General features: G+C 46.8%; 1 protein-coding gene across 1 annotated transcript in view; it reads right to left on the bottom strand.

Annotated features, from left to right (window-relative positions):
- Window positions 1-1,326: 1,326 nt before the first annotated feature.
- Window positions 1,327-15,516, bottom strand: part of HCK (HCK proto-oncogene, Src family tyrosine kinase) — a 35,101-nt gene continuing 20,911 nt past the window's right edge. The window contains exons 7-13 of the mRNA XM_006921707.3: window positions 14,884-15,033; window positions 14,398-14,550; window positions 12,750-12,929; window positions 11,886-11,962; window positions 7,285-7,438; window positions 4,974-5,105; window positions 1,327-1,904 (exon numbers count right to left, since the gene is read on the bottom strand). Of these exons, the coding sequence (XP_006921769.1) occupies window positions 1,702-1,904; window positions 4,974-5,105; window positions 7,285-7,438; window positions 11,886-11,962; window positions 12,750-12,929; window positions 14,398-14,550; window positions 14,884-15,033 (1,049 nt within the window). The 3' untranslated portion in view covers window positions 1,327-1,701. The remainder of the gene's footprint in view (window positions 1,905-4,973; window positions 5,106-7,284; window positions 7,439-11,885; window positions 11,963-12,749; window positions 12,930-14,397; window positions 14,551-14,883; window positions 15,034-15,516) is intronic.

Here is a 15,516-nt window from a genome sequence, read left to right as displayed (position 1 = left end):
AAGCTCAACATCAACAGATGAAGCAGGGCAATACACTACTCCTATGGATTACTGAACAGCAATTGAATGTACCACAATCATGAGTTCAAATTCCTTTCACAAGATCCTGTTACTGCTTTCAGATACTCAAAGATACATCCCAAACCAGAAAGCAAGAGAGAAATTCAATTACTAACTAGATAAGTTGAAACACTGATAGCTTTATTTTCCACTGTTCTTATACTCAGTTGCTAAGGTTAGACTCTGTGCTACTCAGGGGTACAAAAATCAATTTAGTATAGAGTTCCTTGGGACCCTAGCGGGTGCTGTGAAATAAATCCTTCAGGGAATGCAATAATACAGAAAGGTGTCATTTGCTCTCCATCCCACTGTCACATCTTCTCATTGCTCCTCTGACAGCAAAAGCTATCTGCCAGGGACTTTTAACTGAGACAAAGTGCAGAAAGGGCCCACCACCACCGTCTTCTCTGCTTCCTTCCCAGATCTCCCTCCCCTCCACTGAGAGCTTCTCATACAGGGTACCAGATACCTCTCAGCAGTCACATCTCCAAACCCCAGGATTCTTGCAGTCTGAACAATACAACTTTGATGGCTTCTTGGCCATGGGAAATACCCTTGGTGCCGGGGGAGATCCAGACCAACCAGCTCATGTGGCAATGTGGCTTGGCAGGAGAGTCAGGGGCCCTGATCACAAAAAATCATTCTTGTCATCCTGGTAGACCCAGCTCCTCAGAGACAAAAACCCATCCAGCGTCCCAGCGCCAGTGAGATAGGAAGAATGATGCCCTCCTCCCAAAGATGTCCACCACATCCTAATCCTCGGAACCTGTGAAGATGTTATCTTACACCACAAAAGGGACTTTACAGATACAATTAAGGGTCTTGAGATAGAAGATTAGTCTGGATTATCCATGTGGGTTCAGTATAAATATAGGGCCCCTTACAAGTGAAAGAGGGAGGCAGCAGACTCAGAGAAGGACAAGGAGATGTGATGACTGGACCAGAGTCTGGAGTAAGGAGCGGAGAGAAACCACGAGTCAAGGAATGCGGCACATTCCAAAAGCTAGAAAAGAATCCATTTCCTTAAATGGATTCTCCCCTCGTGCCTCCAGAGGCATGCAGCCCTGCCAACCCAGTTCAGAATTCTGAAGAACTCTGGATCTGTAAGATAATAAATTTGTGTCATTTTAAACCACAAGTTTGTGGTAATTTGTTACAGCAGCAATAGGGAACTCACACAGCCAGTAGCTATTTTGCAGCAGTTAGAAAATTTTGAGTATTAAACCCCTACTACTACTCTTGGGGAAGGGCCTTCCCCAATTCTGACTTGTCACCAGCAAAAAGGCAAATAGATATTCAGGGACTGGAAGAAAAGCCAACCTGTCAGTAAAAGCTTTAGCATTCGTATCTTTTATTTAAATATTTATTTCATTATTTTTAAAGTTTCCCATCTAAACCACAGCTGTAACTGGAATCCAGCTGTCCCAGGCAATAGAAATATCCAGCTGGGGTCTCTTGAGAATGGCAGATTGTGGATCGCTAGAGTCAAAAAGATTGTCCAGTCCAACCCACCCTCTTGACAGATGAGGAACTGTTACTGGAGTGAGGGTGGGTGTCTGGGAGTGGAAAGGGTGAGCAGGTACTGTGAAGACGGTGCTGGAGCTACCTCAGAGGCATCACCTAAGCGCCTGGTCCTACCCGTCATGGCTGCTGTTGGTACTGGCTCTCAGTGGCCGTGTAGAAGTCTTCCAGCACACTCTGGATATATTCGAAGGTGGGCCGCTCCTCAGGGCGGTTCTTCCAGCAACGAGTCATGATGTTATAGAGCTCCTCGGGACAATGCTCTGGTCGGGGCATCCGGTATCCATGCTCCAGTGCCCGGATTACCTCAGGGTTTGACCTCCCTGAGAAAGAGCCATGGAATCAAAAAGGGAAGGATTGGGGAAAGGAGTGCAGGGGTGGCAGATGCTGTTGCCTCCCCAACAGCCATCACTCCCTACTTCCTCTTGGGAGTTAAGCCCCTCCCACTGCGAAAGCTAGATACTCTCTTCCCCAGCCTCCCCTGCAGTGAGAGCAGGGGCATGGCACCGAGTTTTGGCCAGTGGGAGTAGAGGGGAGTCTCCTAGGAGACTTCCAGGAAAGGTTTTCCTCCCTGATGAAAAGAGACTTCAGAGGACACACAGTTCCTCCTTCCTTTAGACACTCAGACGATGTGATCCTTGGAGCTACAGTAGCCATCTGACCACATGAGGAAGACAATCTTAGAGAAACTAACCCAGAGTCCTCAGATTCCTCAGGGGTACAAAATCAATTTAGTATACGGTTCTATGGGACCCCGGTGGGCGCTGTGATATAAATCCTTCAGGGAATGCAATACTGCTGAGCGGCTGAACTAACCAGTCACCAATGCCAGACTCCTTACTATGGGGAATGATAACTTGCCTATCACTTCCATCACTCTGAGTCTTTTAGTTTGTTACTTGAAGCGCAATCCATCCTAATGGATACAGGGTTCCAAAAGCCACTGCCTGATGTTTCCTGGTGTCTTCTCAAGACAAAACAGTCAGGTAGCCAGACTTAATGTCACCCTATGTATGAGTGGGACCATTTCCTTGTTTAATTAAAGTTTGTTAGTTATCCTTAAGAACAACCATTTAACTGTCTGTGATCCCTAATTTTATATTACCGGTCTTGAACTCCAAATTCAAATATCCAAGTGCTTCCTCGAACGTCTTTACTTGGATGTCTACAAGTCACCTCCAATTTAACTGGACTAAAACAGAACCCTTGAATTCCTATCCCTAGACCATTACCTATCTAGTCATTCAATTAAACCATGAGAACTATCCTTGATTCTTTGCTCTTCCTCACCTTCCACATCAGCAAGTCACATCTTTTCTTCTTTTAAAATGTAGCACCGTCCCATCAACTTACCTCTGTTACTATCACCACCTCTGCCTGTGCCACTTGTGTGGCTGCCACCACGTCCCCAGCCCTGAATCTACTCTCCCCGCTGAACCAAAGCAACACTGACAGGTGGAAATCAGATGATGCCACTTCCCTGCCTCAAACTCTCCAATAGTTTCCGCATATTTAAGAGTAACCTCCATTCACTCTTCACCATGACCCTGGGCCCTGCCAGATACGGCCCCTGCCAACCTCGTCATCTACCATCTGCTTTCATTCCTTATCTCCAGCTCCCTGGCTTCCTTACAGTTCTTCAGGCACACCTCAGGCCATAAGAGCGAGCAGTGCCTTCTCCCTGAAATCCTTTTTCTAGATCCTCACTCAGCTGTCTTTCCACTTAAATATGACCTGCTCTGACAGGTGCGACCCTGTCCGCAGGAGCCCCATGTCACTTTCCTCTCACACGCCGCTGCTTCATTTTTTTCTCAGCGGAGGCCGCCAGCTGAGACCGCGTGTCTGTTTAGTGTGCGCTCCTCCAGGCTAGGACATGAACTCCTCACACGCAGGGACCTCCTCTTTTACTGTGTCCTCAATGCCTAACACGTGGTAGGAGTTTGATAAGTACTGTTGAACGCACAGTGTCTTTATCTTTTTTTGCTAATCTTCCTATCCACCTCTGCAAGATAGATATCATTGCCATATTTTTTTGAAAGGCGAAGACACTGGAGTAGAAGGGAAGTGAATTTCTCCAAGTGTGATCGTTGATGGAGACAGGATTCAAATTCGGGACTGTTTACATGAAAGTCAAGGACTCTCTATATCCTCTTTCCCACCTTTTCCCAGTGTCCTTGCTACATGTATCCCAGGAGACATCCCAACCAAAAAGGAGCAGAGAACAACATTTACTGAGTCCCAGGCAATCTATATGTTGGTTGTATCTTTGTATATCCATGTGGTCTACTCAGTGGAGGGCGCTGCCGACAGGCACGTGGATAAATTCATCCATTCCACAAATAGTTACTAAGAACCCACGATGTGCCCAGCACAGAGGTAGGCAGTGCAGATACACCAGTGAGGAATATACACACGATTTCTGGTGGAGCTCAGAGTCTGATGGGAAAATACGAAACAAATACATACTGATCGATTGTGATAAATGCTATGAAGGAGACAGTGTAGGGTGTTATGAACATACAGGGGACATGTATGGCACTGTAGGTGACTGGGTGGTGGGGCGCAGGATGAGGTGAAACTGGAGAAGTAGCAAGGGCTTGATCATGCACAACCTGCAGGCCACAATTAAGAGTTTGAGATTTTACCCTAATTATGGTGGGAAATCATAAAAGAGTTAGAGGTGGAGAGGGACAAGATATGATTTAGAATTTTAAGACAAGCCCTCTGGCTGCAAGTAGAGAATGACCTATAGGAGAGAGGGGAGAAAGCAGGGTGACTGGTTAGTCGGCTACTGTACCATCGAGGCGACAGATGACACTGGCCTGGATGCAGGTAGGGGCCGTGGAGTTAGAAGTGGGCAGACTTGGTATGTATTTTAGAACCAAATACCCAGAATCTTGTGACTTCTTGCATGTGGTAAGGGGTGAAAGGGAAGGCAAGGCAAGGCAGAGGAAGCCCCTAGATTTTAGGCTTAAGAAAGTGGGCGGAAAAGGTGAAGGGATTAAGAAGTACAAATTGGTAGTTACCAAATAGTCACCGGGATGGGAAGTACAGCATAGGGAATACAGTCAATAATGTTGTAATAACTATATATAGTGCCAGATGGGTACTAGACTAATTGAGGGGACTGCATCTTAAGTTATATACATGTCTAACCACTATGCCGTACACGTGAAACTAATACAAAGTAATATTGAATGTCACCTCTAATTGAAAAATAAAAATTAAAATAAAAGGAAACTGGGTGGATAGTGGTACCTTAACCGAGATGGGGCAGCCAAGGAAAGGTGTGGGGTGAAAATCAAGAACTCGGCCTGAATGGGCACACTAACAAGAGAAGGGAGCCAGGCTGGGACCAGGAAGCAGCCCCAAGCTGATGCCCCCTTCCCTACCTGGATACGGAGTCCGGCCGTAGGTGACGATCTCCATCAGGAGGATACCAAAGGACCAGACATCTGACTTGATGGTGAAGGAGCCAAAGTTGATGGCTTCAGGAGCTGTCCACTTGATGGGGAACTTGGCCCCTGTGGAGTTGGACAGAGCAGAGTCAGAGAGAGTCTGGGGAGCAGTCAGGACTAGGTTTCTGCTAGGGTGAGGGAACAAGACAGGGCACAGCTACCCACAACTAACCCCCCACGCGCCCGCCCTCCTGAACTGTGATTTCCCTCAAACCTGGCCTCTGCGGAAGCAAGAAACATCCATGCTGAGGCAGATGCCTGAAGTGGGGAGCAGAGAGCAGAGGGGCCTGGGGTGTGCTGGGGCACCTCTCTTTCCGGGACCACCTTGTGTATTGAGCTGATGCCCCTGTGACCTCCAACTCCTGAAGAGCGCAGTCCTAGAGGTCACAAAATCTTTGGGGATGGCAGGACTGCAGGGGACTTTGAGTACAGGTTGCAGCTGATGCCTCACCTCATCACCCCTCGTAACAGGGGAAGATTTTGGCCTTGGCCTTTGGGGTTTCTACCAGTCACTGGGTACCTCCCCCTCTACTCTCTTCCTTCCACTTGGTTTGGGATGGGTTTAGTTAATCTTTGGTTACTGATTTCTGTCTTAATTACATTGTGTTTGGTGAACGTGGTCTATAGCAGCGGTCCCCAACCTTTTTGGCATCAGGGACCAGTGCTCCTGTAAGAATCTAATGCCTGATGATCTGAGGTGGAGCTGAGGTGACGATGCTAGTGCTGGAGAGTGGCTGCAAATAACAGATGAAGCTTCACTCGCCTGCCTGCCGCTAACCTCCTGCTGTGCAGCCCGGTTCCTAACAGGCCACAGACAGATACTGGTCCGTGGCCCAGGGATTGGGGACCCCTGGTCTGTAGGATACGTGCTCTTTGGAGTTTGGTGAAATCTGCTCTATGACTGAGTAAGCACATGGTCAAGTTCTGATAATGCCCTGTGTGTTTTTTTCCTCCATCCATATTTTCCTTGGGATTTGGAAAGTTTTCTCTATTTCTGCTTATCCTCTCCTAGTTTAGAAATTATACATTCTACTCTCTTCTTTTAGTGGTCGCCCTTAGTTTCGATTTTTTTTTATTGCATCATAACAAACATGAAATAAAGTGCACAAATTTGTCATATACTATTCGATGCTTTTTTATATACGTCTATACTTGTAATCACCACTCAGATCAAAATACTGTACCCCTTCGGCACCTCAGAGGCTCCCTTCTGCCCCCCAGTCAGTACCTCACATTCCAGGTAAGCGCTGTTCTGACTTCTATCATCATAAATGAGTTTTGCCTGTTTTCTTCTCTTTAAAAGTTTTATTGAGATATAGTCCCAGGTCATACAATTCACCCATTTAAAGTATGTAGTTCAGCGTTTTTTTGTATATTCATAAAGTTGTGAATTTTAGAATATTTTCATATATTCCCCCTCCACTCCCATCAAATCCATAGTAGTCACTTCCCATTTCTTTCTAACTCCCAACCCCAGCCTTAGGCAACCATTAATCTACTTTCTGTCTATAAATTTGCCTGTTCTGGACATTTCATAATAAATGAAATCATACAGGATGTGGTCTTTATGTCTGCTTTCTTTATGTCTAACATGATGTTTTGAAAATTTACCCATGTTTAGCATGTGTTAGTACTTCATTCCTTTATGGCTGAATAATATTCCATTGTATGGATAGACCACATTTTGTTTATTTGTTTATCAGTTAACAGACATTTGGGCTGCTTCCGCTTTTTGGCTATTATGAATAATGCTGCTTTGAACATTTATACACAAGTTTGCTTGTTTCTGAATTTTATATAAATGAAACCATCCAGCATCTACTTTTTTCGGTCTGATTTCTTTCATTTCAATATTATGTCTGTGAGAATCAACCACTTTGTTGTATGTAGTGTTGGTTTGTAATTTTTCATTGCTATATACATTATATTGCGTGAATATACCACAATTTATAAATCCGTTCTCCTATTTATAGACATTTGGATTCCTCTTTTTGTCTGTTACACATGGAGTTGCTCTTACACTTAATTTCAACATGCACTCACCTAACTCAATCTAAAATCAGAGTCACCGGTGACTTTGCAGGACAGGACCCTATATCCAGAAGGCCTCCCTCAATTGTGATAATACGCAACTAATACTGGGACAGGTACCTTTGCGAGTTACCTAGCACTTCCACATATCTCAACTCTCAACGCTCACAACCCATCCAAGCGGGCCCCACGGGCCCCTCAGCAGCATCCCTACCTTCCCGAGCTGTGTACTCGTTGTCCTCGATGATCCGCGCCAGGCCGAAGTCGGCGATCTTACACACCAGGGACGCGGAGACCAAGATGTTGGCGGCCCGGAGGTCTCGGTGAATGTAGTTCCTCTGCTCAATGAAGGCCATGCCTTCCGCAATCTCCACCCAAAACAGAGACACCCTCATCCTCAGATCTGGCCCAGCCCAAGGTGGGTCCCCCCAAAAGCAGAAGTGTCCCAGTGTGAGGAAAGAGAAAAACGTGTGTGCCGGCTCCCCCTTTTTGGTAGAAGTGTCCTGAGCTCAAGCTGGCATTTCTCTGTCGACCCATCCAGGTTGGGGGGATTCTCGGGGCCTGGGTCAATGTGGGGGCTTCGCTAGATTTCTGGGACTTCCAGAGATCATGTTAAGGAAAAAGCAATGGCATTTTCTCTAGGACCTACCCACTTTCACCAGGAGACGATGAAGAACTTTCGTCCCCCATCCCCTTTCTGGGGACAACCTAGGCTCCCATCAAATTCTATTGTATCTCTTATACCTTTTTCATCCCTAAGCCTGGGTAGGAAAAATTTATTTATTCATTCAACAAATACCTACTGAATGTCTTGTGGGTGCCAGACATGTTACGTGAACAGGTGGTGAGCTAGGCACAGACCCGGTAGGTGATAATGACTACCATAAAGAAAGGATAAAGAGGGGTAACAGGAAATGAAATCTAGAGGGCTTTTTGGATTGAGTCATCAGGGAAGGCTGCCTTGAGGAGATGAAGTTTAAGCAAAGATCTCAGTGATGATAATAAGTGTATCAAATAAGAACATTCCTGGCAGAGAGAACATCATGTGCAAAGGCCCAGGTAGGAATGAGATTGGGTATTCATAGAGCAGGTGGCCGAGCAGAAGTTGCCACAGGGACAGTGGGGCAAGTTGAGAGGGAGGTGACTGGTCGTAAAGGACATTGTAGGCTAGGACAGGCAGTTAGAGTGTATCTGAGTGCGATGGGAAGACAGTAGAAGGCTTCGAACAGGAGTATGACATGGTCTGATGTATAATGTCATCATAGCTGCTGAGTGAATAATAGATTGTTTTTTTTATTCATAACATGGCCCTGGGCACCTCTGACAGAAAGATGTGGAATTTTCCTTTGAGACGTTTTCTACTTACAAGGATTTGTACATTAACTCTTATAAAGAGGTTTATGATTAATCCTCAGACACCCAGCAAACAGCGTTTATAATTTACAAACTTGTCTTCAAGCTCCTTGAGGCAGGTGTTCTCACAATCTCTGTTTTATAGAGGGCCATATTTTCCTCACCACACCAAGAAAGTTATGAATGTCAGACTCAATCCAGTCTGTGAGAGTCCAGTTCCAGTGCTCTATGCTGCCTCTAATTATTGCAGAACTCTAGTGCTCTGGAGGACTGCAGCTGGGTGCAATTTGGTGAGATTATTTGGAGGGGTGGAGGTCTGCCCAGACAGACCAAAACCCAGGCACTAGCCAGCTCAGTCTAAGTGGGTAGTGCACTTGCAGGAAGTGGCCAGCAGGGGGCACCCATGACCGTCGGAATTAAGGTCTGTATCTCCATACTTTCCAACGAAAACCTGAAAGACTTCTGATTTTGTTTGGGGTAGCTAGCTGGCTAGGGTTGGGGCGAGACAGGATCTTTGCCTGGGGGATGTGGGAAATTTCTAAGGAGGCTTTAGAGGAACAATTAACCACAGTTATTACCTTAATGGCAGACATTGTAGCTTCTTCATTTGTTTTAAGATGATATTTAAATAAATAACTGGCCCAAGTGGAGATCAGGATTGAAACTCCGACAGCCGTGCTCAGGGTCCATGCACTTATCCATTATTACACCTGAATTTTTGGCCTTCTATTTGGTACAGAGCAGGTGTGATGCTGGCAGTTCCCATTTTTAGTAGCCACTGGCAGATACTCATGTTACTGATTTTCAAATGAGCTCAGTGGGACAGGTGAGACTAACCCACCTAGAACAGTAGAGGATAATGCCTAAGTGACTCTGGACTTGGACCAGCTGAGCTTGAGCCCCTCAGGTCTGTGATCTCAAGCAAGCTGCTTTACCCCTCTGTGCCTCATTTTCCTCTGTAAAATGGGAACAACCGTAAAACCTGCTTCTGAGGAGTCGTGTGAGGATTAATCCTCTAAGCCTACATCAAGGACTTAGAACAGTTTCTGGCACGTAAGTATTCACTTCAGTGGTGGCTATTAGTGCTCCCTGTTGAGGAAAGTGGCACTCAGAGAGGTTAAGCAACTTGCTCAAAGCTATACAGACAGAGCTGGGATATAAACCAAAATCCTATACAACTCTTAAGCATATGTAAACCCGTATGCATACAGAGTGTTGCCTCTCAAGATTTTGTCAACTGAATGAATAACAGACAGGTTTACTCGGCTCAGGGTTGGACTAAGAATTGGGGGTTGATCCGATAATGAGATTTCATGACCACCAAGTGTTCCCATGATGTCGAGCATTGGGTTTCTTTCGAAAGTATCAGGGAATCACAGAATCAGGCTGAAGAGGGCCTCTGGGGATATGCCAGCTCTTCAAACTGAATGCTACTGATACCTCAAGGTTGCCTGGAGGTGGGGGGACAAAAGAAAGGCCGCACATGAGCCCCGCCTTCAAACAGAGAAGCTCCGTTTTGACCTATTTTAAGATAGTCAGCTACTGTATTAAGATTTCATTTGGTGAACAGAGTTGTGCTTAAAAACAGGCTTCTGAACTTGAAAATCACAGACGTGGTCCCATTCCCTCATTTGACAAATGGAGAGACTGAGACCCAGAGTGGATCCAAGGTGGTTCCAAAGCCAGGTGGTGGCAGGTCTGGGGTGCCCAGCACTGTGCCAATCGGCCTCTAGGACTGGAGGCAAAGACCAGGTACCTGGACCGGCTGCTTCATGTCCCTGAGTCCACCTCTGCTCCTGGATGCCCAAGGGCCTGGCATCTCTTTTCCTCCCTTGGTTTCTGTTTTCCCGTTTGTGAAAGGGAGAGGGCGGCTCTTGGTCCAGTCGATGACTCTTCCCCGAGCAAGGTTTCTGCCAGTTTGATGGCTATAAGTTATCAACAGGTCAGACTACTTTCTCTAGGGATAGGGACCATTAAAATCAAACTGCCAGGTCTTGGTTTTCATATATCTCTGGCATTCCAGGTTCTGAAAGGTAAGGCCTTTTATTATACCTCTGACCCCTGCCCCCAATTTGTGTACTCAGATGAGTTCTGCCATAGGCATCTCCAGAAGGGCCAGCCCTAGGCCAGGGTACAGGTCTCTTAATGCCCAACAGGCTGCTAGCCACACCCCCTTTCAGCCCCTGGCTCGGGAGAGCTGATTAAGCCCAGCTCTTTTGTTTTTCCCCTTTGGGCCGTTTCTTCTGTCTAGAAAAGCCTTTTCTCTCTTTATCTGCCTACTTCTACTAATTCTTCAGGGCTCAGCCAAGAGGCTACTTCCTCCGGGAAGTCTTCTTGCATTGCTTCTGGGCCAGGCTCAGTGCTCTAGCCGTGTATTCCCATAGTACCCCTTTCCTCCCTGTTTTCTCGCAAATAGGAGAGAATGAGAGAGGATAGAAGTAAAAAGCACGCAGGTTGAGAGTGAGAGTAGCTGCAGAGAATGAAGGGAAGATAAAGAAAATGGAGTTTGGAGAAGTGTTTCTGTGATTTGCGTAAATTATTATTTTGCTGGATACTACATTCACTAAGCCAGGACTCTTGGGTCATTGCTCTCTAAGACATTCAGTTATTCAATATCTGTCTTCCCATCTGGACTATCAACTCTGTGGGGACAGAAATACTTTTCATGTTGTTCACTGCTGTATCCCCCAAAATTGGCATAGTAACTTAGCTACTTAACCGCAATGGGCCTCTGTTTCCTCATCTGTACTTCTTCTCTATGTCTCAATTTCCTATTCTGTAAAATGGGATGACAGTTGTCATGTGTCATGGGCTGACACATGGCCAGACGGTTATATCTGTGGCCCTCAATGGACTCATGCCCTCGGGCAGTCCCCTCCCACACTGACTCTGGGCTGGGCCATGTGACCTGTTTTGTTCAGCAAGACATTAGCAAGCACGGTGCGAGCAGAGGCCTCATCAGCACTTGGATACTGGGGCTTGGCCCCTTCGTATACTCCCTCTTGGAACCTTGCCACCACGCCATAAAGAAGCTCTGGCCACGTGGAGGGAGACCCTGGAGGGAGACCCTGGAGGATGAGCCACCGTCCCAGACATTCTAGGCCAGGCAAGCTCTCAGCAGAATGCAGCTACATGAGTGACCTCAGTTTCACCACGTAGAGCAGAAGAACCACCCAGCCAACCTATCAACCTACAGAAATGTTGTTTCAAGTACCTAAGCTTTGGGGTGGTTTGTTACATAAGAGTAGATTAAAAAAATCCCATCCTAGAAGGTCGATGTGAAGATTAAATGAGTTAGAATACCTAAGGCACATACAGAAAGGATACTTTCGTACTGACTACTCAATGAATGTTAGCTATTATTGTTATTATTATAGTCTGTGGTCAGTAAGTATGTGCTGAAAAGTAAATCACTGAATGCCCTTTCTGCCCACTTCCCAAATTTCTGCAGTAGCCTCTCACCTGGGCTGAGAAGTCGATGAGTTTTGGCAATGGCTGCTTGCTGCCTTCTTCACTTTTCAGGAAATCCAGCAGGCTTCCTGTGGGGGAGGGGAAGCAACATGGCTACTCTCACTACTTTATGGTTAAAAATGTTCATAATGATGGATTCAAATAAAAATATTTATTTGCCACTCCTACTGTTTGAGAAATAGAATTGGAGAGTTTTAAAATAACTGTGATTAGTAGACTGGTTCTTTCACTGAGGCAGCTTTCTGAGCCTGGATGACTAGGGCCATGGTTTCATAAAGCGGTCATAACTGTGCATTTAGAAAATGAAAAAAGTTTTAGATTTCAAATCACGCTTCATGAGGTGGAGTGAGATGTTTCTATTAGTCGGCAAATGGGCAGGGATTAAAAATAGTTGTGAAATGGTGGCCTAAAAAATAAATCCCCGACAAATTCTGGATCATGGGTAGGCAGGGTTGGGGCAGCCTAGAATCAGTGCTTTGCTGAATCTCTTTTCCGGAGCACTGGGCCATGAAGGGAAGGTGGCTGAAGGGGAGAGTTGCCCCTGGCTTCTAAGGCTCACAGTGAACTCATAGCCTCTTTTCCCATCACCCCGTGGGGTTCTGCCCTACTCCCCTCTCCTGGCAGCTTCGTGTGCTTCCCTTCCCCTGCCATCATCTTAACATGGTTTCATCCCATTAACCAGAAGAGCTGGGCAATTGCATATTAAGTTGTTCTGTAAGTACAACTTAATTGAGAAGAGCTCCTGGACAGATTGGGGGCATATTGAGGTCAAGAACCATTATCAGAGTCATCTCTGAGTCTGCAGTTGACTCGTATGAGCCCCAGCCTGCATTCCCAGCCCCTAGATCACAGTACCTTTGGCCATGAACTCTGTGATGATGTAGATGGGCTCCTCTGTGACCACTGCATGTAGCTTCACTAGCTTGTCATGCTGCAGAGTTTTCATCAGGTTGGCCTCTGCCAGGAAGGCTTCCACAGACATGCTCCCCGGCTTCATCGTCTTTACAGCCACCTTGGTGTGCTTGTTGTAGGTGGCTAGAGTGGGACAGAAAGCAGGACAAGTGGTCAGAGCCCACTGCTCTTTCCCCACAGCCCAGGAAGGCCCAGCTGCAGACATGCCATCTCCAGAAAGTCTTTCCTGCCCATCTCAGCCCTTAGGGAAGGAGAGACACGGGCTTTGGTTCAGACAGATGTGGGTTGGAAGGCTGTGGGCCCTTGGGCAAGTCACTTAACCTCTCTGAGCTGTGGTTTCCTCATCTGTAAAGTGGAAATAGTAGCACTGTCTTTGAAGGGCTATTGTAGGGTTTAAAGAACAACCTCAAAACTTCACTCAGATTATGTCTCACACACACCCCATCTTTGCTTTAAATGCTTTCATCTTAACACTGTTGTCAAAATGAACACCAGTCTCTTCATGGTCTACGAGGTCCTGCATGATCTGGCCTTGCCCACCTTGCCAGCCTCATCATCCATCAAACTTCTCATTGCCTTTTGTGCCCTAATCTACCTGCATGTCGTTCGGCCCCTCAAGCACCCAGTCCCCCTCACCACAGGAACTTTGCATATGCTGTTCCCTCAACCAACTCCACCCTTGTTTCATCTTGCTGATGATCTTATAGATCTCATAATTGCTTGTGGTGTTCCCATTTTTGCCTTGGCTGCCAGGAAGCGCTAATCCAAATTTGAGGTCTTCTTATAGTAAGAGTCTAAAAGCCTTATATAATATTTTTAGTTTTCTAACCTAATTACTCAGATCTGTCTTACCTTCCTCTCCATACTTTCTCTGCCACATTCTCTTATTCAGTGCCTAGCAGATAATAGGTTCTCAATAAATGGAGTAGGAGTACGTGGACTCTAAACTTATTTTCTCTAGCTGAATTGTTTACATCTCTGTGAGTTGTCTTCACTCTCATTCGGAATACGGTGGAGTGTAAACACAATGGGGTGCACCAGGTACTGAGCCAAACACTGCGTCTACCCCACAATTCTGCAGAGCAGGCATCGCTGTTCTCAAGCTATGAGGGGCAGGACAGCAAGGGTGGAATGTGACTTTTTGGTGTCCCATAATGCCCTGGCACAACACTAGGTACACGGCAGGTGCCCAGAGCAGCTTGCTTAGCAGTTGCCAACACTGAACTCAGCCGGAAATTTCTAAGTTGTATTTCACCACTCTTAATTTTCATCACCCTAAGAGGCCTCTGGTTATCTCGACCCCAAACTGATAGACTGTCCTGGCTCCACACGAGGGAGTGGATTCCTAGTCCAGGGTTCCTGCTTCCCAGAAGGAAATTTTTGAGCCCAACAGGCCTGGCCTCAAAGGCAAATCAGTGTTTGCATGGCAGGACAATTTGGTTTGCTATCAGAGGAAATGCTCCTTTATGGTTATTATTCAAATCTCTCCTTCTGCACTGGGTGGCATTCCCACTCTGCCTCAGGCTGTTCCTGAAAGCAATGATCTCCCTCTCCTCTCCCTCCCTGCCACCCCCTGTCCCTGGGTCCTTACCCATCCAGACTTCCCCAAACTGCCCAGCTCCAAGCTTCTTCTCCAGCTTGAGGGATTCCCGGGGGATCTCCCAGGCATCTTTCTCCCACGGCTTCTGCGGCTTGGAGGACACGCAGGGCACTGTCAGCTTCTGGCAGAGTCCATCGCTCCCCTCTGGAACAGAGCCCCTGGTTAGTCGAGGGCAGCCAGCTCTGAGCCAGCCAGAGACTTCCCCTCGGAGGCCTCCCTGCCTGGTTCACTGCATCTAGCCAACGTTTTAACAGGCTGCTATGATCAGGGACATTCCCAAGAGAGCAGGGCATGATAAAATGCCACCTCCACCCTTCTGCTCAATAGGCCTAAGATTTCAGGAAAATCCAAAGCAACCATGTATTTGGGGAGGGTCAGGAAGAGCTCAGCGAGCCTCAGAGGCTGCAACACACCCTTGACTAAGATTCCCGGGAGATAGGCCCACCCAGTTGGGGCGTGGTCCTGGTCAGGACTTACTCTTGTAGTGGGCCACCAGCTCCTGCAGGGTGTTGAAGGTGTTCCGTGGGGAGATGTAGAAGCCCCCATTGTCCAGGGTCCGGATCTTATAATGTTTCACTGCATCCCTGTGCTGGGGGTCATAGTCTCGCACGGACAAAGAGTAGCTTCCTGCATTGGTCAGAGGAGAGACGCTGCTCAGGAGTGAGACCTCAGAGGCCTGCCGTCTAATGTCGGCATGCTGACACCCCTTCCCGACGCCCCTGTAAGGCCACCACTGGCCCTATCCTGGCACCTGGGTAGTGAAGCACAAGAGTAAGAGAAGGTTGTGGAGTCAGGCTGCCTGGGTTCTCTTCCAGGCTCCTCCATGTCCAGCTCTGAGACAGTGGACAAGTGAGTGCATCACCTCTCTGTGCCTCAGTTTCCTCATCGGTAAAATGGGATTGGTCATCATACCTCCCTATCTCGTCACATTGCCTGATGATTAAAAGAAGTAATGCTTATAAAGTGCCTGGGATGTCAACAGTAAATGTTGGCTGTCATCATCATCATCATCATTGTCATCATTATTATTATCATCGTTATTATCTATCTGTTTATCTTCTATCATTTATCATCTATCTATCTATCTATCTATCTATCTATCTATCTATC

This window comes from Pteropus alecto, unplaced genomic scaffold (assembly GCF_000325575.1).
Source record: "Pteropus alecto unplaced genomic scaffold, ASM32557v1 scaffold45, whole genome shotgun sequence".
Taxonomy (NCBI): Eukaryota; Metazoa; Chordata; class Mammalia; order Chiroptera; family Pteropodidae; genus Pteropus; species Pteropus alecto.
Note: the sequence above shows the minus strand (reverse complement) of the source record. Positions and strands in the feature narration are given on the sequence as shown.